Genomic DNA, 24,569 nt, shown 5'->3' with positions numbered 1-24,569 from the left:
GAGATTATTAAAGCAAATTTACGATTTAAACAGCTATATGTGTGTAAAATACAAGTTCTCAAAATTTCCTTGTCTTCAATGTAAAATCGTTTACTATATAATGTATGCATTTATTTATTCATTCTCAATCTACAAATTTTCGCTTATGGGTGGACACATAAAAATCATGTATATATGTATAATCAAATTTATATTAACTTGGGTTTCAAAATGCATACAGGTGTAGAATTTGCTTTAAGATGATGAAGGTGCAACGGACTCTAAAGTTGGGTACTGCTGCTTGTGTTCCGGCCATTCCACCTCGCTGATGGCCTGGCAAAGAGAAATGGAAATGTTAAGAGAATATTTTTGCATCGAAATATTTATTTCATACCTTCAACTCGTCGAATGCCTGCTTGGCTATCCAATGGAATAATGGATTCTTCCAATCGCGTGCTATGGCCTGCAGCTCTTTGACTCCAGTTTCCGTGGCCGGCGACGAAGTCTTTGAGATTTTCTTATACTGAGCCCACAAATAGATCATGCTGCGCATTTTGTAAGTCCAAAAATCATTCGGAACCGTTCGTATCATATTCTGAACCTTCTCGGTGTTGGGCATCTTAAGGTTCTCCAAAAATGTGATATTCATTAGTGTAAATATGGACTTCATATTATTGAAATAATTGTCCGAATTCTTTTGCAATGCAAATTGGGCTTGGTTAACAATAACGTCGACCACCTGTTCTGTGGTCAGACGTGGCAAATCAGGTATAAAGCAGTTGCGCAAATTAACGCTGCCAAAGGTGGCCAGTTCCTCCTTGATCGCCTCCTCGCACCACTTGTAATCTGTCCACCAGCTCTGCCACGATGTATATTTCTTGGCCTCCTCCTTGATGGCCCACTCGTAGTGCAAACGTTTGCGAATGCGTTTCACCAAGGTGCGTCCAGCATTTTTGCCTTCCTGCTCGTAATCCTGACTCTCAGCCATTGCCTCATCGTCCAGCTCTTCGCCGCTTGTACTATAATTGGGTAACTGTTCGAAGAACATAATCGCATACGATTTATCCTCGGGCTGAGGCAATGCTACTTTCAGGTTATTAATATAGGGCAGCTTAAAGCCGCCGATCAAAAATCCACGCTTAATTGCGAGCTTGCGACGCTTGATATCCGCCTTGGTCAGGGGCGCAGGAGCTAGCTCAGCCACACGCTTTTGAGCTCCAACTAAAAGGAGATATATATAGATTAGATATGCATAATATATAAGTATTTAATATCGCCTACCTTTAACAATAGTTTTCTCTGCTGGCTTCTGTGCTTCAACCTCTTTCTTGTTGTTGTTGCTGTTGTTGTTAATGCCTTTCGCTTGAGTATTTGGGGCAGCATTGGGTGCATTTGGCTTGGGCGGCATATTAACGGGTTTCGGTTTGCCGCCATTGACACTGACATTCTTAACTGTCGATACATTCCTATTAACAAATTGTCTTTGTGGCAGCGGCTGCGGCTGCTGTTTCTGTTTTTGTTGTTGTTGCTGCTGCTGTTTCGGTTGTTGTTGTGGCTGCTGTTTCGGTTGTTGTTGTTGCTGCTGTTTCGGTTGTTGTTGTTGCTGCTGTTTCGGTTGTTGCTGCTGCTGCTGTGGATTGAACTGCTTGTTACGTGCAACATTGGGCAACTGTGGCTTGTTATTATAATTGATATTGTTGCTGTTAATTTGTCTGGGAGCACGTCCCTGTCCTTGTCCTTGTCCTTGCCCTAGCCCCTGATTGGGAAACGGTGGCCTATTGCCCATGGCAGCTTGATTAGGCTTGGGAATCGGCGGTCCACTAATATTTGCAGGTCCATTCCATTTATTGTTGCGATTGCCGCCGCCAATCGGTTTACCCGGTCCAAAGCCATAATTGTTGTTGCCCACTTGCCAGTTCGATTGGTTCTTCATCAAAGCATTGACCGTTTCCAACACTGCCAAAGTATTGCCAGCGGAACCAGAGTTGTTCGGACCGCGATAGTTGCCCGGCCCATTGCTCTGGCTGTTGTTGTTATTGTAAAATGATTGTTGATTGCTGCTGTTGCTGCTATTGCTGTTATTGATTTTGCTGTTGTCAAAGTTTAAGCCATAATCGTTGGGCGGTTGTGGCCCACGAAAGTCGTTATTAAAGTTGCGATCATTAAAATTGTCAAAGTTTCCAGTATTATTGGGACGCCCATACGGTGCTGCCGGGCGATCATTGTTGAACTTGAAATTGGAGCCAGTGCGGCTCACATGATTCGAGTCTTGGCCACCGCCACCGCCACCGCTGACGCCACTGAAGGTATCGGAGCGCCTAAATGTGTCCAAGTTGCGATCATTATTGTAAAAACGTGATGGAGTGTTGTCCGATTTGTTGTTGATGTTGTTGTTAGTGTGAATGTTGCTGTAATTAAGATCGCTAATGGAACGAGTTAGGCCCAAATTGCTTGGCAGCTGTTGTTGTTGATGCAGGGGCCCACGATAATTATCAGAGCCAGACATAGAAACAGAGTTTGATCTTGGCTCAAAAGAGCGGCCAAGGAAATTTGAATGCGACTGCGACTGCTGCGGCTGTAGCTGTGGCTGTTGTGGTCGAAACTTATCGTCAAAGCTACTCTTGATCGGTGCAACACTGCCATGGCTATTGCTGTTGTTAAAACGTTGATTGTTATTAGAATAATTTGAGTAGCCGCCGCCGCCACCACCGCTGATGCCGACATCGTTAGAACGACCAAAAGTGTTTGATTGCATGCTGCCAAATTTGTTGTTATCGTTATCGGGATAACGCTGATTATTGCCAAATTTGATGGTATCAAGTTCAGAAAATCTTTGATTGTTAAAACCAATTCCGCTGTTGCCATTGTTAAAACTATCCGTGCGACCATAGTTCATTGGACGACGGAAATTGTCGTCGACTGCACTGCCACCACCGTTGCCGCTGATGTTACCGCTGCCACCGCCGCCGCCGGCACCGCTGCCACCACCACCGCCGCGAATTGGCGCAAAAGACGATGCATCATTGGGCTGACGACGCTGGCCAATGCCGTAGGCGCTGTATCTATAATCCATAGCTAATTGTTCACAAATTCGTTTATTTGTTGACAATTTCGCGTCGAACACGTATAATCTAAACGGCAATATTTTTTTCCGTAACTTTTTAACTAATTTCTTTTTACTTGATGCCGTTCGAACTTGTAATATTTTCACATTTGACAGACACGCACACGCACAGGCACACAATACACAAACGCACAAGCTCACATATACAAAGCAGTGCTGTCAAACGTCGAAATGCGCTACCTCGAATATGAACTAGTTCAAAAACTATTCGTGCCAGTTCACTGTTCTGATTCATTAATCATTTAATCTATTTCTAAAAAATATTCTCATATGTACAGGATAAACAAAAATTCCTGCGAATTTAGAATTTCCAAATTTTGTTAATTTAGGATCGCTATTTTTAAAACCAGTTCGCATTTCCTCTATCATAATTTTGGTGAGACTTGGAACAAAATTCATGTTTGTAACCACTAATTCATGTTTGTAACAGACACAACCAGGGCTGAATAACTGTCAGTTGCAGGTAAAAAATAACATACTTACAATGTCAGGTAGAATACATACATTCACATAATCTGGCTATCCAAATCTTTATTGTATTTGAGAGAATATCTATTCATAATATACCAATAAAAGAGTAATTTTAAAAAATTTTAAATATTCCCGAAACATATTCTTAATATAAAGATATATTTCTCATCAATTTCCTAAAATGACTAGACTGGGCATAAAAAACATTTCTGTAGCGAAATTATATTAAGTTTCGTTTATTAACAACTCATTCCTCTCTCGAAATGCCACACAGCTCATCATTTTTGTATTTCAGAGTCAAACATTAATGATTGACTAATGAGACAGAAGCGCGCTGACGAAAAGCGAGTTGCTGACCTTAGTGAAAGGATGCGTTTGGGTAAAATAAACATTATGTTTAAAATTTTAGTTGCATTGCTTTATTTTTATTATTTTTTACATTTCACATTGAAGTAATTAATTTGTTAATAGCTAAGTGCATGCCACTTTGTTGTGAATGACCGGAATACGAATCTGAAGCATCTGTAAAAATATAAATAAATATTAGTGTTTTAAAAAATTATTTAAATAAATTATAATATTAACCTTGCTTGTTTTATCAAATAGCGCCTGCGCACGCTCCTGATTGAGGCGATATTTGACAAATGTATCAAATATATAGCCATGTTTCAAGGACTCAACCAGAATGCGATCTTCGCCTACATCCAAGCTGAACTCTTGGGATGAAACCTGGTTGAAGCAAGGTGAAATAAATGATTATTTTTTAAATTATGCGAGGACAGTCTGAACGATTAGGATTAAAACTTTTAAATCTTCAAAAATATGGAAGCTATTCCATATTCCATATAAAACACTGTACTTACGCAATTGGGTAAATAAAGCTCGGCATGAATTTCATCGACATTCTCATCGCGGATTCGAGCGCGTAGCTTATAAAGCGGCTGATGATTTTTGGTCCAGTTGTTACGAATAGTTGCAGCATGCTGCTCATCAATTTCCTGTATTAATTTCGAAGGCTTTGTGGATGTGGACGTGGATGGCTCCGCTGTGTGTTTATTTTCCGAAATTGCTCTGCCAACTGCGTCAGGTGTACCACCTGCATCGCTTGCTCTTTGCATGTCCTTATTTCTCACACGATGCGCCACCAAAGTGCCGATAAATTTGCGATTACTCAATATTATTGTCTTATCCATCGTTATTTGTACATTGTATTTTTCGCTGAGCGCTTCGGCAACGATTTGCAAAAAGAAATTGTTGAAGAGTTGCGATTTTTTTATTTTAGTCAAAAACTTTGGATTTATTGCTATGTCGCATACTTCTACGGAGTTATTGGAACGATCTTTGGTATGACGTATCTCCGAAATGCTCATTGGGACGCGAAACGATCCGGGCGTCGTTGATTCCAATATACTTATTAGCTCGCCATCGGATATATCTTTGGGTCCAGGAACTTCCGGTGCTTGGCAAACGTTTATGAAGAACTTTTCATTGCTATTGATCTTAAAGCTCTTAACACAGAAACCTGATCAGATTGACGAAATCAGAAAATTGTAGTTAATTAATAATTGAATTGATCAAAAATTTGTTTGAAAATTAATTTACCTCAAATAAAGAAATGTATTTTCTATCAGATTATGTTGAATTAATAAGTAATTAGAAACAATTTATATATATATATATATATATATATATATATATATTATATATATTTATATATATATATATAAATTCATACGATTAATATTCTGTTGATACAAATCATTTTCGCTTATAATAGCCGTTTCGCCTACGTTTAGTATTTTGTAATTTTAATTATTTCGCTCGCGATAACAGCTCTCTCGCTCTCGATAACTGTCGATACCTTTCCAATACTCTTTTATTGCGTTCGTTAAAGCCTCTTTGAGCTAACTAAAGCTTTTATAAAGTTGCGTGCAAAAAATAATAAAAAAAAAAAATGATGAGCCATTGAGAGAGATGAAAAGAGTTCGAAACAGTAATTAAACCTCGTCTCATTGTAAACAGAGACAATACATACATATATATGTGCCTGTCTGTTTGTTTTTGTTTTTTTTTCACCCGTTTATATTTGTTTTAAGTTAAGCATATGTATGTTTATAGGAGGTGTTATGTCTCTGTAAACAATTGGTATCTTTTTAAGTATGATTCAATAAACACTGTTATTCCCCTTAACTATTATTCATAAATAGCCTATACATGTGCGTATGTATGTATGTATGTATATGGTCGGCAAACGTTTGCTCGCGTATTTCCTCGTTAACTCTTTCTATCTTGCTCTTATCAACTAACTCTCTTGGAGGCCTTTCACACTATCTTTTCGCGCGCGTTAAATTGCTACATAATGGGCAATGACTAGCCAAATGCATAAATGTATGTTTGTGTGGGTGTCTGCTCATCTGCCACAAGCACAGTTAGCAAGGGTGGCCAGCAGGCTGCTTGGGCTTATTTATGCCGGCATAGCTCGTCGCGCCGATCAAACAAAAGAACACAGCGTGAAAGAGAGCGAGAGAGGGCATTTGTGGATGTGTGAGAGCTTGCACATTTTGTCTTCTATCAAGTTTGCCTTCTGCTACATTAGTATTGGTCAGAGAGCGAACCGGCCGCTATCGTATCAAATTGAAACAAATAAGTTGCGCTGGTTTGGGCGTTTGGTATTCAGTTGCTTCTGTCCCTCGACACGGACCGGTCGAAAGGAACACACGAAAATAGAAATAACGAAAAAAATTATCAAGTTGTATTTAGGTCCGATTAAAATTGCCGAGGTAATTATAAGTGGTTTTTTATTGTGGTGCTGTGTTTGTTGTCATTGTTGCCGTTGTAGTTGTTATTGTTATTCGGTTGGCTGCAAGCGTAACAAGTGCGATGAAAAGTTATTTGACTCACATTGTGAAATGCTCTCTACGCGTATTCTAGAAGGGCTTTATAGGTGTTGTAAATATTAAGTACTCTAACGATTTTGAATGAATCATTTAAAAAATTAAATTTGATAATAAATAAATTGTTTTTGTTCGGCCATGCTCAATGCCGATTTATAATTGATTGAATCGAACAAAAAAAGAAAAAACAATTAAATGAATTATATGCGTAAAATATATACGTATGTGTGTGTGTGTGTGAGTCTGTGCGCGTGTACGTTATGCTGTGATCAGCTAAAACAGTTAGCACAGTTTTTAGGCAAGACTTTAGATGATGACGTCAGTGAAGCTCAACAGAAGCTCGAGTGTGCTGCCGAAAAAAGGGCTCTCGATGGAGTACGCACAGAGTGAGAGCGTGGATGAGAGACACATGTACGACACACTCATCCAAACTGTTATAAACAAGCGCGATAAGCATTTAGAACAATAAAATTATAAAGTGCAATTGAAAACTAAAGCAACAGTAAATAGAAACAATACACGCGAACGTCTATGTATATATGTATGTATGTGTATAACAGTAGTTTTATTGTTGCACACATATATATGTACATCTATGACAATTATGTATGTGTTTATTGGGCAAGTACGGGTACTTGGATTTGCGATTGATAACAACGCGTTGCCGCTTGAAAGATAATGAGATAATTGGAATTTGCGCAATCCTGTAAAGGACGCCATGAACGAAAACAAAGAATTCAACAGTCCAGATAACGATGGACCAGTGTGCTGCGATAACATTCAAAAGACAATTAATTATAAACATTCAAAAGAAAACTCGTGCAAACGACTGGGAAATACCCTGTCTAATTGTTTAACCAGCGTTTGCTTAATGAATGTCAGTGAAAAATGTTTGTCAAATGTGTGTGAACAGTTTAAAATGAGTTGGGCCTCGTAGCAGTGAAACTGATGTGAAAACAATGTAGGATGACTTCAATTTAACAGTTAAAGGCCTATATAAACCAGATAAATACAATATACTCTCTATGGAATTTTGTCTACAGGGCACACGAGTTATTTATTGCATATATGTATCATATATCATTTCAATGTTCTTTTCAATGGAACCTATATATTGTATATGCAAAGTCTACTGAACTTTGGTTTTTGTTACTTTATTTTTAATCTTTTATTATGATATCATATTGCGGATTGCCCTTTTCTGTAGAATATACAGCATCAGAATGAGTCGACAAATTTGTATATACATATGTATATGTATATTAATTGAAAATATGTGTAGGAAAATATCTCCGCATTTCTTCTAAACGCAATTTTTGTATTAAAATACATATTTCGTTTTGAGATATTTGATTATATTACATAACACTGAATGATCGCCGGAACAGGTTTGGCATTAATTACAGAAGAGAAAAAATACCCGTTTTTTTCTGTTTGATTGTTTACTTTAACCTTGGGTAGAGTATAATTTATTTTGTCAGTCGGTTTGCAACGAAGCTTATCTTTAATTCACAATGAATGCATTCACAGTTCCATGCTTATATGCTACATGTTTGATTGATTTGCAGATTGTTATTTGGGTCGACGATTTTTTTCAGATAGTATATAAAGCTCAAAAATTCAGATATTTAAAAATAAATAAAACTAATCTAGTTAAAAATTCTGAAGAACTCTATACATGTAGCATAAAAATATATTAAAGCTATTATATATGCTTTTATTTCTCTATTTAAATTTTTAGAACATGTAAATTTCCCAAAAAATCTCCAAGAGAAATTCAGAGGATATTTTTTAGAGCATTTAATCTACGTTGTTCGGCAAATAGGTAAAAAGTAGTTTCTTAATTCAACAAAAGTTTTATACTAAAACAGACAAACAAACTCGTTTCTAGCATCAAGCATAGATCAATAAAATAAAATATATACAGGTGGACATATATTGTGGCATTGGCAAAGATCAAGAGTAGGGAGAGGCAAAACTGGTTTAATAAATGAGCTGGAAATATGTCTATATATAAATAGACACACATAGCTACTAAATGTAGAAGAAATACAAAGTATTTTTGTTAGGAATTTCTAGCGACAAGACGGTCAAGCCTAATAAAGATATTTTATATGTGAACACTTCGTAGCGAATTAGCGCAGGGGGCAATCTATGTGTTTGTCACTGATTTATGAATTGCTTGTGACGCTCAAGGCAATTATTGATAAGCGCTTAAAATCTGATTTAATTGTTAGCAACAAGGCAATTGCATTCAATTTCAATTGTCATGCGCGTGAGACAACAATTTGTTATTTTAAGAACAATAAAAAAGTCACTAACCGGGCGTAGGTTGTACGATAATCCAGTCGCGTGGCGGCGCTGCCATGCCGGCCTGATCTGTAGCTGTAGCTCCACCACTAAAGAACTGATTTATATTCTCTTCAAACTCATTCTAAAGGGAAACAATAGTTGTATTTATTCACAATTATATTCTTGTATTTTGTTTAATTCCGCTTACCTTGACGAAGCGCAAATTCTCGTCGCGAATTCTATCGTTGCCATCTATAAAGTTACAAAGTTTCGACATGATGATGCATTTGTTTTATATACGAATTTTACTTTATTTAACAATATTGAATACTATTTGAATATTATTTTCGATTATTCTAGTTTTGTGACAGATAGTTTCTGATTTTGTTTTATTATTTTTGCAAGTTGCTGTCAGGTTGCTAAGCGATTGGTTCGATAACAAGATTAGTGCTGTGAAGTGCTGTCAGGTTATTTATCGATGAACGAGTTGGGTTGCGTATATACCAAAATCCGCTAAAAATAAAATAGCTGCCACGAAAATACTTTGTTTGGTAAAATGAAGTTTCTGACAAATGTGTGAAAAATATGCTTTTATTTTCAAAATTAATTTTGATGTACGATTGACAGTTATTTAATCAGCTTTAAATTTCAATCTTGTTATCGACTTTTAAATATATATGTTTATAATAACAAACAATTAGTACACATATTGTATCCAATTTTAAATTTTCGAAAATGCCAGCTCTAATTTATAAATAGATATATAGGCAGCACTCCGCTAAATTAATCGTTATCGTTTTTTTTTTATTATTGTTTTCGTCTTGCGAAATAGACCAGCTGTTTTTACAGTAGTACAATCGTTTCTTCACTTTCATGTTTCATGTTTTACAGTTGCGTTAAGCTGAAAGACTCGCACGTGGAGGAGTGCCTAGAGAAAAAGTTAGAAGACAAAACGCGACCATGGGAGACATTACACCCATGGACGAGTTTTGCGGCTCCACATTCTGGGTGAGTGCCAAAAGAATATATTTATATATATTTAAAACTGTTGTATAATTTCCTTTATTTTCTAACAGGATGTCAATGCGACGTGGTGGACAGTTGATCCAGATTTTACGATCTGTTTCGAACAAACTGTCTTAGTGTGGGCACCCTGTGCATTTTTTTGGGCATTTGTCCTCATCGATTTTTGGTATTTGAAAGCAAGTTTGGATAGGAATATACCCTGGAATAAATTGAACATTGGCAAAGTGTTGTTCAATGTGGGCTTAATTATAATCACCGCTTTGGATTTAATTATGGCGCTCGTCAAGAAAGGCGAAGCGGATATACCGATGTATCCTGTTGATATTTGGACTCCTGTTATTAAATTGGCAACCTTTGTAAGAAATATGAACTGTAGTTGGGTTAAATTTCTCTATAACTATCGTTTGTTTCTTGTTTGCAGATAATGCTATTGATTTTTATACCCCTCAATCGGAAATATGGCGTGCAAACATCTGGTTGCCAATTTCTCTTTTGGTTTTTCTTGGTGATCTTCTCCATACCGCGCTGTCGAACGGAGGCGCGAATGCATCAGGAGCGCAGTGATATAATCAACTCACAGAACGCGACGCCACATGACTTCTCCTGGGAAACGTACCAATTTTGCAGCTTCTTCATCTTCTTTACCTTGTCCGTGCTGATGCTGATACTCAATTGCTTCGGCGATCAATTGCCCAGGCAAACAAAATATAAGCGAGGACCAAAAGAGATTCCCGAGTTGTCGGCCAGCTTCCTTTCCCGCATCACATACAGCTGGTTCGACAAGATGGCCCTGAAGGGCTATCGCAATCCGTTGGAGGAGGAGGATCTATGGGATTTACGGCCACAGGATAGCTGTAAGGAGGTGATGCCCACCTTTGCCTATTACTGGAATAAAAATGTGCGCAAGAACTATCGTCGCATGGCTAATGCACAAGAGACGAAGGCACAATTCAGCAATGGCAAAGTCTCCTTTGAGAATCCCCAGAAGAATGGCAAGAAGAAGGGCATGGCTAGCATTATGCCGCCCATATACAAATCCTTTGGTGGAATTTTTCTCTTTGGCTCCTTCTTCAAGCTAATCACCGATGTTCTAACCTTCGCCCAGCCGCAGGTGCTGAGTTTGATCATTGGCTATGTGGAGGACTATCAGACGAATCCACAACCAGAATGGAAGGGCATTATGTATTCGATTCTACTTTTTGTGCTAGCCAGCGCACAGACATTCATACTCGCTCAATATTTCCATCGCATGTTTATTGTGGGTCTGCGCATTCGCACGGCCTTAATCAATTGCATTTATCGGAAAGCTTTGCGCATTTCGAATGCGGCACGTAAATCGTCGACGGTTGGAGAAATTGTGAATCTAATGGCTGTGGATGCTCAACGTTTCATGGATTTGACAACATATTTGAATATGTTGTGGTCGGCCCCATTGCAAATCGCTTTGGCCCTGTATTTCTTATGGCAGCAATTGGGTCCATCTGTACTAGCCGGTCTCGCCGTGATGGTCATTATGATACCTCTCAATGGATTCATAGCAAGTCGCATTAAGACCTATCAAATAAGGCAAATGAAGTATAAGGATGAACGTGTTAAGCTAATGAATGAAGTCTTGAGTGGCATAAAGGTTAGTGGAGCTCATCTAAGAAATTATTATCATGTAATATTTATAATCTGTATTCTTATAGGTGCTCAAGCTTTACGCATGGGAGCCCAGCTTTGAGAAACAGGTACTGGGCATACGTGATAAGGAAATAGCTACACTACGCGCTACGGCTTATCTGAATGCCAGCACATCCTTCCTTTGGTCCTGCGCTCCCTTCTTGGTAAGCTATGGCAAACGATTCGCCACACTTTGAATTCTCTTTGCAGAACTTGACTTGATGGAGTTTAACTGAGGAATCTGTATATCTATCATTTAAAATGTTTGAAAAAAAAAAAAAAAAAAAAAAAAAAAATCAAACAAACACAATAAGGTATCCTTGGTGACATTCGCCACTTACGTATTGTCCGACGAGGCGAATCAGCTGAGCGTCTCAAAAGCCCTTGTCAGCATTTCACTGTTCGAAATCATGAGGCTGCCATTGGCCGTAATGCCCATGCTGATGGTAGACATAGTCGAGGTAAAGCCCAAGGATCAACTGGAAATTGGAAATCTATTAATAATAATATGTATAATTCGAGAACCATTTACTTCGGCTATGGGCATCTATCAGCACCGCAAGAGTGGGCTCACAAAATACAACCGAAACCTATAATCCAATATCGTATTACTATAAAATTACTGTATATTCTAGGTATCATTAGTCACATTTGCCACATACGTTCTAATCGATGAGAATAATGTGCTCGATGCGAAAAAAACCTTTGTCTCATTATCATTATTCAACATCCTTCGTTTTCCGCTAACCATGTTGCCCATGCTGATCACCAACTTGGTGCAAGTAAGTTAACCTTATTGCGAATCGACTACTTTTCCCCATGTACACCTTGATATTACATGTGATTTGACTGATATATATTCAAACGATGATAGTCTGAACAATCTGAAAATAATATAGTATCCGAAACTACTCAGTCCATTATCGTATAGATATATATATGTTTTATCTACATATATATCTAGATGTAATTGGGAAAATATATTGTGCTGTATTGTGATTGTCAATCTTTGTTCAACTATATTATTTACTTTTATAATTATTATTTTTTATTTAGCTACAGCAAACAATGACCCCTATTTAATCCTAACTAAACCTAACCTCTCTCGAAAACTAACATAAAAATCTAATTCATTTAACTTTAAATTTATAAATGGTTCAATTGAACGAAGATTTGTATTTTGTTCCTCAACTCTTCTAATTAGATGTTGTTCCCTCTTTCATGAAAGATTCACCTTGTTCAAAGAACAAAGAAGTTAATCATTTACTAAGAAATTCATAAAAATATGTTGAAGGTGATAAATCAGTTTTCATAATTTGTATTTATTGTTAGCGGTCTTTTAAAGGGCTTATTAGATATTATCATTCAAGTGTCCTTTACTATGAAAAAATTGTTGACATTTTTAGTGGGGCAATTCATATGCTATTTGATTCTATTTCTAATTCTACAGCATCTTCATTTAGTTTAAAATTCAATTTACCCTTGCAGAGGGTATTTTTTGAGAGAGAAAAAAATTGCTATTTAATTTATTATCTTCAAAACTATTTTAATTTTTGTCCGACCTTTTCAAAATCTAATGTAGTCGTATTTGAGGAGTAGAATTTCGCATTTATTTGGGTTTTTAACAAAACAAGCCCATTATAATACCCCTAGCTCTGCAAGGGTACCAAAATTTCGGTAACCCGAGTTTAGAGGTCTACTTTCGTAGACAAGAGCTTCTCCCAAAACCTTTCCGTACACTCCATCCACGAACTTACTACTAATAATAGCTGTGTGTTGTTTAGTGTTGTATATGGATAAAATAATCTCTAACCGATTTCCTCTTTGCTTAGACGCAAGTTTCTGTAAAACGTATAAACAAATTCCTGAACAGTGAAGAGCTAGACCCAGACAATGTACAACATGATTCCTCAAAGCGTGAGTACATCGCTCTATATTTATTTATATATGTACCTTTATATAATTATTATAATAATACTTTTCTTTTGTAGCCCATCCCATGAGCATTGAGAACGGGCACTTCTCCTGGGGCGACGAGGATGAGTTGACGCTCAAGAATATCAATATGGAGGTGCGTAAACAAAATCTAGTCGCCATAGTTGGCACTGTTGGCTCCGGTAAGTCCTCGGTCATCCAAGCGTTCCTCGGCGAAATGGAAAAGATCTCGGGCACGGTCAACACGGTGGGCAAAATGGCCTATGTGCCACAGCAGGCATGGATCCAGAATGCGACCGTACGTGATAATATATTGTTTGGCAAAGCGTACGACCGTAAACGCTATAATCAAGTGATCGACGCATGCGCTCTGCGTACGGATATTGAGATCCTCTCTGCTGGCGATCGCACCGAGATCGGTGAGAAGGGCATCAATCTGTCCGGTGGCCAAAAGCAACGCATCTCCTTGGCCCGCGCTGTGTACAGTAATGCGGATCTATATCTACTGGATGATCCGCTGAGCGCTGTGGACTCGCACGTAGGCAAACACATCTTTGAAGAGGTGCTGGGACCGAAGGGTATGCTGGCGAAAAAGACCCGCGTCCTTGTCACCCATGGCATTACGTTCCTGCCACAGGCCGATAATATCTACGTGATGAAAATGGGCGAGATTAGTGAGAGTGGCACATACAGTGAATTGCTGAGGAATCGTGGAGCCTTTGCTGACTTCCTAATGCAGCATCTGCAAGAGGGCGAGGCGGAAGCGGAGGAAATCGATCAAATCAAGCGACAGCTATCACAAACTGATCCCGCTTTGATTGCCCCATTCGAAAAGGCCATACTGCTTGCTCGCACCGAAAGCCTCTCAGACTCTATGTAAGTTGGATGCATTTATCTTCAGATCCTCCTTATATATTTATTCATTTTGCTCTTTAGCTCCGTCACATCTGCCGACAGCTTGATGGGCGGCAGTTTGCGTCGTCGTAACAAGCGCCAAGATTCATACGATTCAACTGCCTCCGCTGCCTCGTTGAAAAAGAAACAAGAACTAGAAGGCAAACTGATTGAGATTGAGAAATCGCAAACAGGCGGCGTTGATTTCAGTGTCTATAAGCATTATATCAAGAGTGTTGGCATCTTTTTATCGGTCGCCACTTTGGTGCTCAACCTTGTGTTCCAAGCATTCCAAATCGGCTCGAATTTGTGGCTCACCCAGTGGTCCAACGATAAGGAAGTGGAGCATAATACGGACAAAAGGAACATGTATTTGGGTGTCTATGGTGCCTTCGGTTTCGGTCAAGGTGAGTTCGCTGTGATTCAGTTTTTTATGCTATGTTTTGTGGCATTTATGTTATCGCTATCGTTATCGTCCCATTTCCGTTAAATGTTTATTTTAGTATATATGTTTTTATATGTTAAATGTTTTTATGGCTTTTAATTTATAAGTTAAAAATGGTGACAGCAAAGCAGATCGTATAGCTCTAGATTAAAATTCAAATGTAATTGAAACGGTTGGAATGAAACGCTCTATTTTAAAGGCTCAACTAAATGCGCTTTAAACCCATAAATTTTGATATTTGACAAGTGGAATGGAACGCATATATTTTGTCACCATTTCTTATATTTTATATGGTGTTTGGTTGTTGTATACGTTTTTTGTTAACTTTTATTTTGCTTTTTATGTTTGCCCGCTAAATCATGCATCAATAACTCGCTGACAAAAACGAAAATTGCGTAAACAGTTCACAACCTCTTAACACCGACTCGACAATCGGACAACTCATTTTTAAAACAAACACGAACTGCATTTAGACGTAGAATGTATATACAACTTAATATGTATTTAACAATAGATAACACCTTTTAATTTGCACACATTTGCTAAATTCACACGCTTTAGGACTATACAGTTGGCACATCACTTCGAATTTTAGTTCAATTACGCATGAAATGAATGGGAACTAGTTATAGATGTACAGTTTTTGTGCGATAGCACTTCGATAGTGATAAAGATTTGAAAACTCTAAAACGAAACAGTTTTGTGATCTATTCTTGTAAATATAAAACACTAAAAACTAATAACTCAAATTTAGAAAGGTTGTAAATATTCAAATTCAAATCTCATTCAGAGCCAATCCCAATGTACAGATTCAATTCAGAGCATGCCTAAACATAGAATGTGATTAAAAAATGTCTTAACAATTTCCCCGTGGGGGAAAATCTGTGTGCATTTTAATTTCTTTGTATTTTATACTTAAAAGCTGTGTGTTTCTTGTTCTATTTTCCCTTTGCAAAATATTAAAAAAATAAAAAAAACGCACTAAAATTTGTAGTCGGATTGACATATTTCGCATCGCTCTGTGGCTCATTGGCGGGTCTTCAGTGCTCGCGCACCATGCATAACGTTCTGCTGCATGCGAATTTGCGCTGGCCGATGGAGCTGTTCGATACGACGCCACTGGGACGTATTGTTAATCGATTCTCGAAAGATATCGATACCGTCGATAACACACTGCCATTTAATATACGTTTCGTTCTGTCACAGATCTACATGGTAAACAACTTTCGATAGATTCTACCCACAACTAACCAACGTACTTCACTGTACCCCGCGCATCCACACGCTCTATCGCTATCGAATCAAAGCTAATGTTTCGTTACATCACTTGCTTTCATACACATTATTGCCTCTGCCTTTGCCATTGTGTCCTTTTGTGGTCGGTGTAGTGGTATATTGATCATTCTGATCCTTTCTATACAAATATAGTTGCGAGCAGTTTCCTTTCGACCCTCGCCCTGTCGCTGGGCTGCATTTATAGCGCCGAATATTTGCATAATACACTCGTGCGATTCGTTATGCGTTGGCCCATGGAATTGTTTGATATAACGCCCATCGGTCGCGTTGTCAATCGTTTTTCCAAGGATGTCGATACCTGTGATACGACTTTACCTCTCAATCTACGCGTCGCTATTACGCAATTCTTTGCGGTAATTTCCTATATTCCATCTCACCTCTCTAACTTTTATAAGCATTTCTATTCACATTTCATTTGAAACACATAACACATCTTGAAAAATTAACACAATTATTTTGTGATAGACTAGATAGAATGATTGACGTCATTCGGGGAGTTCTACCTTTCCCCTAGATCAGCTCTATTGATAATACATTAGTTAGGATAGCCAGGGGATATTACAGGATTCGATCCCAGGAAAATTGCTGTATCGATAATTTTGAACATTATTCTCTATTCTTAAGGCACAATTACGCTTATCTATTTTATATCTGCTTATAGCGCTTATACACCCACGCTTTTTGCACTTTGCTTTGCCCAGTTGATTCTACTTTTTTTTTTTTTTGAAATTATATCCTTCCTGACCTCTACTACCTTAGTTCTTGCATTTTGTGGGTCCTGCCTTATACTGGCAGTTGGTTGTATGCGAGCCGCCATAATATTGCATTCGATACTCCTTTATAGCGTAATGCGTTGGCCCATGTACCTGTTTGACACGACGCCCCAAGGCCGAATACTGAATCGTTTCTCGAAAGATATTAATGTTGTTGATACCACAATGCCACTGCTCTGGCGAATTGCTATATTTTGTGCAAGTGCGGTAAATGTCTTGGCCTTACGTTATTCTAACACACATCACAAACACAACTGTACTTTCTAAGGACACTTTATTAAAGTTACCTTATTAAAACTAGTTTCAAATAGAATTAGCTCTTATTCATAAAAAACCGGAGAGTTATTATAGACAGATCTATTTGTATTACAATTTTCAATCTATAATATGAATTTGGGAAATCTATTAATAACAAGTATATGTAGGCCACAATTACTAAACGCTGAGCACATAGTCTTCATTTCAAATTGGAAGTAAGTCTATTAGAATTTAAAAAAAGAACCAAACCCAATTCCAATTCATGCACCATCTCCAATCTATGTTCAGTGCAACTAATACGGCTCTACGTAATTCGAATCTTGTATATATCTAACTATGCTAACTAACGGACCCTGTGATTTGTGTAAATTGTACATTATATAGATTATCTAATTCCTCTACAATAGTTTAGATATGGCTCGCATGTATAGCATGGATACATTTTCCCTTTTATATTTATATAAGTGTGTATATTTATTTGTTATCGATTTTAAGAGCTAGCTTTATCGATTAACCATAAAATGTTCGATATGCAGTTTTGTCGCGTTATTTGGCGGGCCTCGCCCTGGCCATAGGTGGCCTGCACTGTTCCCTGGCGGTGTTTAACAAAATGATAAACATGGTGCTCAAATGGCCAATGGAATTATTTGATACGACGCCATTGGGCCGTATACTAAGTCGCCTTTCGAAGGACATTGATACCGTGGACAATGTGCTCCCACATATAGTATCACAATTTCTATCCACCTGCTATTCGGTAAACACGTATTTTAAGAGCAAACCAAAACCCATCATGTCTTCCTTCCTTTTCTAATTACTGCTTCACGGTTTCTAAGCTCTATACAAATAATATCCATATTCATATTCATCGCATTCATTGGAATCGAAAATCGCCATTTACTTGATTTGAGTTGAATACTTAAGTTATACATATGAAGTTCACGCTTCTGCTTTTATTTAATTTCTTATAGTAGTTTTGTTAAAAGACCCATCCAATAACAAGAACAACAACAACAACAATTTACTCTGAAATTCTATTGTCTCAGAGCTCAAACGAACCGGTTAATGTCGATCATATTGGTTGGGCAATCCACCTTGTATAATTAGCTTATTTCGAAGCCACTTACAGAGACTCATCCAATAACAAATAACTCACTCTGAAATGCGCCTGTTTCAGAGCAAACAACAATGGCGATCATTAGCGCCGATTAATATCAATGATAGAGATTTGGAAGCTATGGCTTATAGGGGGAGATCCTGGTTTGAGTGTGGTTTCATGTAATATATATATTTTTAAGTGATAAACGCGCCCATTTCGATTCGCATTACACTCACTTACTGTAAATGCCCACTAATGTTTATCGATAAATGTTGCGCATCTCTGCGTGCCATTCCATGCCGTTCCCTAGGTGTGTTTGCCTACATTGCGGTCGTGATTGTCTACTGCGGCGGTCTGCGAGCTGCCAAACTGTTGCACAATCAATTGCTCCATCAGGTGATTCGCGGCTCAATATGTCGCTTTTTCGATGTAACTCCCCTGGGGCGCATCTTGAACAATTTCAGCGCCGATATGGATGTTATCGACGAAGAGTTGCCCGGCACCCTGGACTCTTGCATGACCTATATATTTATGGTATTTTTTTTATTCATTTTCTTCTATTTCCCAATTTTTTCTGTTTTTCGCGTGAGTTTTCTTTGAATTTATTATAGCCAACATTTGTGTTACGGTTTGTACTTACGAACTACATTTAGTTTAGTTTCCTAGAATTTAAGACTCTTACACCGAAGATCTCTGATCTCTGATTCTCTATAACTCTCTATCCATCACATATCATCATATATATCTACGTAGGTCTTTGCAATTACGGCGCCGCCATCACACTCTTCACATCCACTCTAAACGCCTCATTCAATATGTTTCGCCAACTCTTTAATAACCTCATGCATTGCCCATCTGAGTTTTACGATACGACGCCAAAGGGGCGTATTTTGGATCGCTGTTCGAACGATATCAACTGCCTGGATCTGGTCATGCCCCTAAATATACGAATGTGCCTGAGCACAGCGTTTCAGGTAAACCCTTCACTCTTTTCACTCTCTAGGCAAAGTCCAATGCATTTTTCACTTTTCAGTAGGTTTTGCATTGCTTTTTGTTTGCTTTATTTATTTCAAGATTTTTCATATGTATTTTATAATTGGTTTATTTCTTGTTGAGTGCACAAAAAGGAATGAACTAATCACAATTGAACTTGGTAAAGTTGGTCTGGACATATTAGTTCTAATTGCTTTTATCTTTTGGGTAAAAGCATTAGACTTTTTATTGATGACGAAAATATCGAAAATAAACTTGTGTGGGTCTCTCCTTGTCATTCTTTATATAGTATTAATTGAGAGTTAGATATTAAAGTACCATGCAGGCATAGTTTATTCCGGTAAACCCTTCTCCTCAACAACCAGCTACATCTCTTACACATACCACGTACTGTCCAACACTTCCAAAATGTAAAAAATTACATTAATTCTATATTATATATTCGTTATTAGTAACTAAACCAACCAAAATTTGCATCGTTTATAACCTCAAATATGTTACCGTCTCTGTGATATCCCTAATCTTTTCCCCCCAACTTGCAGTAATTAGCTATATAGGCTGCGTGCTGATCGTCTATATTGGCGCTCTACATGGTGCACAGAAACTCTTTTGCCAATTGTTTAGTCGAATTCTGGGTGCTCCACAATCCTTTTTCGATAGGCAACCAAGGGGTCGGATACTCGATCGGTTGTCCAATGATGTTTACAAATTGGATATGGTATTGCCCGAAATATTTCGTGTGTTTAACTCGCAAGCATTTCGGGTATGTTGTCCAACTAATTGTGCTCGTGACTAACAAAAAAAGTTAAAACTAAAAAAGTTAAAACTAACATCACCTTACCTTTACTAAAGTCGTAGCAACTTGTAGGACCGTTCAAATGATATTTTACATATTTATAGACGCCTGTACATACAAGAAACCCATATACCATATATCATATATCTATATATCTAGTGTTTCGAGCGGGAATGCTTTGTTTGTTTTTGGTTTCTTTTTATTAGTCTCTATGCTGTTTAAAACTTTAAATACTGTTTCGATACTTCATGCACTGATATACACATATCGCAGGTATTGCCTCGTTCCTCGGCGATTTGGGCCTTCAACTGGGCTGCTTGCATGCCGCTCAGTTGCTACACGCGCTCATGCTGAACCGTATCCTGCGCGCACCTATGTGGTTCAGCGATACCACGCCAGTGGGTCGCATTATGTCTCGTTTCTCGAAAGACATTGAAACGGTCGATCAGAAAATTGTGGAGGTCTTGATCGATTGTATTTGGTGTGCATTTGAGGTAATTTCTAATTAGAGCATTACCCAACACTGGATGGGATTACAATTTGCTACAGTAAAATAATATTAGTAGAACAAAATTACAGTACAGCCTCCCTATTAATTTCCGGTTTACAAACGTAAAATTATTAGGGATTTTTATTTAAATTTAATATTTAAAAATTATTAATTTGTTAATTAAAATTTTTGTTTCAAGATAGTTGGCTTATTTTTTCATCATCAACATCATATAGATTTTCAATTTACTTCCTAAAATGTCCACTTTAGAGAGGCTATACTGTATTAGATTTTGTCTGTCAAAAGAAAAGAGTCCTTAAAATACCCCTGATATCATTATAAAAATCCTATCCCAGCACACCTCAACTAATCTATATGATAAACTAATCAAAACTTTACTGTCGCTTTGGTTTGAGATTCTAATCGTGATTGATCGCAAAAGCATGAAATGCAAATTAACTGCTCTAGTAACTGCACTCAGATCTGGAAAATATCTTTAAAGAAAAACTTCAAAGAAATATGTCTTCAATCTTCAGGTTTTTTGTCCGTCGTAAGGATTGTGGTGCCCGCAATTGGAGGCTTGCGTGCTTCTAAATTGCTACACGCCTTCCTTTTGCATCATGTGGTGGCTGCACCGCTGAGATACTTTGATACCACGCCGGTGGGTCGCATTATGTCCAGATTCTCCAAAGATATTGACACGCTTGATCAGCTGTTGCCACAGCTAATTATCAATTTTGTGTGGCTGTTCTTTGAGGTAACCAAAACAAGAAGAAGAATAAAACTATTCCTAATATATCAAATAAACTCAAAGAAGCCAAAATTTAAATATAGAAATATTTGTTAATTATTTTGATCACATAAAAAAATTCTTTTAAATATTTCTATATATATTCTGTTATTTTGATACAGTTCTAGATAAAGAAATCTATGTCATGATATATCACTCTTAAATATTTCTACTCCTCAAGTTCAATCTTGCAAAAGCAACTGTGATTAATCCACATTTCACATTGACACAAAAATTTATTTACAAGAGATTCCTTATTCCTTTTACAATACTGTACTGTCTTGAGAATTTGAATAGAATTGTATTCTTTAGGGTATCTTATCATCAATTACCTCGTTGTTTCCGGCTTTCAGAGAGATTCGTGCTGCGCAGCTATTGCATGACCAGGCCCATTCGACATGTCCTTAATGCGTCGTTACATTATTTTGATTCGTTCGTAATTCCCTCAAAATCACGAAAGATCTTCCAGCAGTTGTCAATTATTAACTGCTTAAATATTTATTACATCTGATTAGATCAAGTAATCCAAAAAATAAATTAAAAAAATTTAATTGATGGATTATTTTACTTTTACTTTTCTTAGAAATTATTCTTGAAGCTAATTGACTTATTGTTTTACACATGTGCGAGTCAAGTTTGTGGAGCATAATGTTAACTTTAACAGCACTGTTAAAACTTTAGATGCAAACCTTGAGTGTCGAAACAGTTGCCGCGAATTTGAATATTTGTTTAGAACACGAGACTCAAATCAAGTAAATTGCGTTTGGGGCATTCCAGCATGCATTTGGATCGTATCGAATTCGAATCGAACATGAATTTAATAACATGATTTCAGTTTCCCATCATTAATATTTTCCAACTAACACCAACTCCTGCACCCCTGTAGAAACCTATGTGAAAGTTCTCTTTAATAATCGTTTGCTATATTTGGCTTAGGTTTTGGCCACAATTGTGGTTATTAGCATATCGACGCCCATTTTCTTGGCCGTCATTGTGCCCATTGCGTTTATCTACTATTTCGCGCAACGTTTCTATGTGGCCACATCGCGTCAGCTGATGCGCTTGGAGTCCGTTTCCCGTTCGCCGATCTATTCGCATTTTGGTGAGACTGTGACTGGAGTTTCAACGATACGCGCCTACACCGTCGAGGAACGGTAAGAAAAAATCACCAAATTATAATCTCAACTAATAATCAATAATTACCCCATCGACAGCTTCATTGAGGAATCGGACAGTAAGGTGGACAAGAATCAAGTGTGCAAATATCCATCTCTGATTGCCAATCGTTGGCTTGCCGTTCGCCTGGAGATGGTCGGAAATTTGATTATCCTCTTCGCCTCATTGTTTGCCGTGCTGGGTGGTCAAACGAATCCCGGTCTGGTTGGTCTGTCGGTCAGCTATTCGTTGCAGGTGACGCAAACATTGAACTGGCTGGTTCGCATGTCCTCGGACATTGAGACGAACATCGTGTCCGTGGAACGCATCAAGGAATATGGCGAAACCAAACAGGAAGCCCCCTGGGAGCTCGAATCGGACAAAAAGCATCCCAAGAACTGGCCAGAGGGTGGACGCGTCGAATTCAAAGACTTTCAGGTGCGCTATCGCGAAGGTCTGGATCTGGTGTTACGCGGCGTTACCTTTAACATAAGTGGCGGCGAGAAGGTGGGAATAGTGGGCCGAACGGGTGCTGGTAAATCCAGTTTGACACTGGCTTTGTTCCGGTAAGACATTGGTTGGCCAGTCTAAAACGAAAGTAATTTACATAAATTTCTTCTTTTTACAGTATTATCGAAGCAGCTGGCGGTAAAATCATGATCGATGGCATTGACATTGCCACGATGGGTCTGCACATGCTGCGATCTCGTCTAACGATCATACCACAGGATCCGGTTCTCTTCTCAGGCTCGCTACGTTCGAATCTCGATCCGTTTGAGGTCAAGACCGACGATGAGATTTGGAAGGCATTGGAGTTGGCGCATTTGAAGACCTTTGCCAAGAGCCTGACAGCCGGTCTCAATCACGAAATTAGTGAAGGTGGTGAAAATTTGTCCGTAGGTCAACGTCAATTGGTGTGCTTAGCACGTGCCTTGTTGCGCAAGACGAAGGTACTCATTTTGGATGAGGCTACAGCAGCTGTGGATCTGGAAACGGATGATCTTATTCAGGTATGTTCGACATGGTACTGTAAATTAACATGGCAAGAACTTTTAATTAACACAGCTGAAGAAATGCTAACTGACAGTGCTGTAACTTAACATTTCATATCTATGTTACCGTATGCACATTTAACATTTGTTTGTTTTTCGATATTTTGCAGAAAACCATTCGCAGCGAGTTCAAGGAATGCACCGTGCTAACCATTGCCCATCGCCTGAATACGATAATGGACTCGGATAAGGTAATTGTGCTGGACAAGGGACAAATAACGGAGTTCGCTTCGCCCACCGAGCTGTTGAGCGATCCAAAATCAGCCTTCTACAGCATGGCCAAGGATGCAAATCTTGTTTAGTTTTGTAACGATATAAAAACACCAACCGAAACTCATATAAAATATGTGCCCAAAAAACTAAATATTTAAAACAAAACAAAAAAAAAAAAAAAAAGGAAGAAAGGAACTAGAACTAATTAGGCAGAAATTGAACAATAGCTTTTAAATAATATTGAAACACTGGTAACTAGCTACTTAAACCGTTAAAGGTGTTCTACCTCAATAATCACAACAATAGCAACAACAAGAACAACTGTAATGCGCGTGTGCCTGCAATTTAGTAAATACCATAAAATGTTCATTAGCTTAAGTCGAAAAGTTGACAGGATTTCATTTTATCGGTACATTTCATTTAAAATGTACCTCTATTTGTTTATATGCATATATATATATATATGAAATGATATATATGTACGTCTTTGTATGGTACTTACCTAAGTTGTTTTATGCGTGTGTATATATGTAATTGCAACTATCTTAATGGATTTATTTTTCTATGCCAGTTTACAAGTTACAAAAATAGAAAACTACCGAGAACCTCGTCCATTTGGCAATTGAATCAATCACGTACTTAAAAAATATGTATATGAATGAAAAAGTCTCTTAAAAATTTGCCTTCGAATGATTAAATCACTTAGGCAATGCCCAGTAGTTAATTAAAATTTTGCATCAATTTTGTAAGATCTGTATACTTAATATGCGTACTTAAAAAATCAATTGAAATTGTATTCGTAAGGATAAATAAATCCCATCTAACTAATCTACAGTTTACTTAAAATCAATATAAACGTAACTCTACCTAACTTGAATATTGTACAAAGCTCTTGATCATGAAGTACAATAAAGAATAACTACTATTTGTAA

The 24,569-nt window shown here is 37.8% G+C and overlaps 2 protein-coding genes across 23 annotated transcripts; one reads left to right on the top strand and one right to left on the bottom strand.

Moving 5' to 3' along the window:
• Nucleotides 1–94: 94 nt before the first annotated feature.
• Nucleotides 95–9,195, bottom strand: LOC6575925. The gene is made up of 8 exons (XM_044009071.1): nucleotides 8,969–9,195; nucleotides 8,791–8,902; nucleotides 4,438–5,096; nucleotides 4,160–4,303; nucleotides 4,061–4,096; nucleotides 1,261–3,262; nucleotides 374–1,200; nucleotides 95–312 (listed from the first exon to the last, which is right to left on the bottom strand). Exons 1-8 carry the CDS (start codon nucleotides 9,035–9,037, stop codon nucleotides 235–237), a joined length of 3,927 nt encoding a protein of 1,308 aa, XP_043865006.1. The 5' UTR covers nucleotides 9,038–9,195; the 3' UTR covers nucleotides 95–234.
• On the top strand, nucleotides 6,206–24,569 carry LOC6575924 (multidrug resistance-associated protein 1). 22 transcript variants are annotated; one of them, XM_015164881.3, is made up of 14 exons: nucleotides 6,231–6,354; nucleotides 9,652–9,768; nucleotides 9,837–10,142; nucleotides 10,208–11,413; nucleotides 11,475–11,612; nucleotides 11,763–11,909; nucleotides 13,281–13,365; nucleotides 13,440–14,259; nucleotides 14,320–14,684; nucleotides 18,902–19,122; nucleotides 22,154–22,371; nucleotides 22,432–22,938; nucleotides 23,001–23,382; nucleotides 23,535–24,569. In XM_015164881.3, exons 2-14 carry the CDS (start codon nucleotides 9,721–9,723, stop codon nucleotides 23,724–23,726), a joined length of 4,635 nt encoding a protein of 1,544 aa, XP_015020367.1. In that variant the 5' UTR covers nucleotides 6,231–6,354; nucleotides 9,652–9,720; the 3' UTR covers nucleotides 23,727–24,569. The 22 variants fall into 22 exon arrangements, with proteins under 22 accessions (XP_043864756.1, XP_043864754.1, XP_043864755.1 ...); XM_002001892.4 differs by lacking the exon at nucleotides 18,902–19,122 and adding an exon at nucleotides 18,459–18,682; XM_015164885.3 differs by lacking the exon at nucleotides 18,902–19,122 and adding an exon at nucleotides 16,151–16,371.

Source organism: Drosophila mojavensis, unplaced genomic scaffold (assembly GCF_018153725.1).
Source record: "Drosophila mojavensis isolate 15081-1352.22 unplaced genomic scaffold, ASM1815372v1 contig_36, whole genome shotgun sequence".
Lineage (NCBI taxonomy): Eukaryota > Metazoa > Arthropoda > Insecta > Diptera > Drosophilidae > Drosophila > Drosophila mojavensis.
This window is presented reverse-complemented; position numbering and strand designations above follow the sequence as displayed.

Coding starts and splice junctions, on each gene's coding strand:
- LOC6575924 (XM_002001892.4), top strand. CDS start 9,721: ATGGGAGACATTACACCCATGGACGAGTTTTGCGGCTCCACATTCTGG. Junction 13,366..13,439: donor ACAACATGATTCCTCAAAGC/GTGAGTACATCG, acceptor TTTCTTTTGTAG/CCCATCCCATGAGCATTGAG. Junction 22,372..22,431: donor GCCTACACCGTCGAGGAACG/GTAAGAAAAAAT, acceptor CCCCATCGACAG/CTTCATTGAGGAATCGGACA.
- LOC6575925 (XM_044009071.1), bottom strand. CDS start 9,037: ATGTCGAAACTTTGTAACTTTATAGATGGCAACGATAGAATTCGCGAC. Junction 4,097..4,159: donor TATTTGATAAAACAAGCAAG/GTTAATATTATA, acceptor ATATTTTTACAG/ATGCTTCAGATTCGTATTCC. Junction 1,201..1,260: donor AGAGAAAACTATTGTTAAAG/GTAGGCGATATT, acceptor ATCTCCTTTTAG/TTGGAGCTCAAAAGCGTGTG.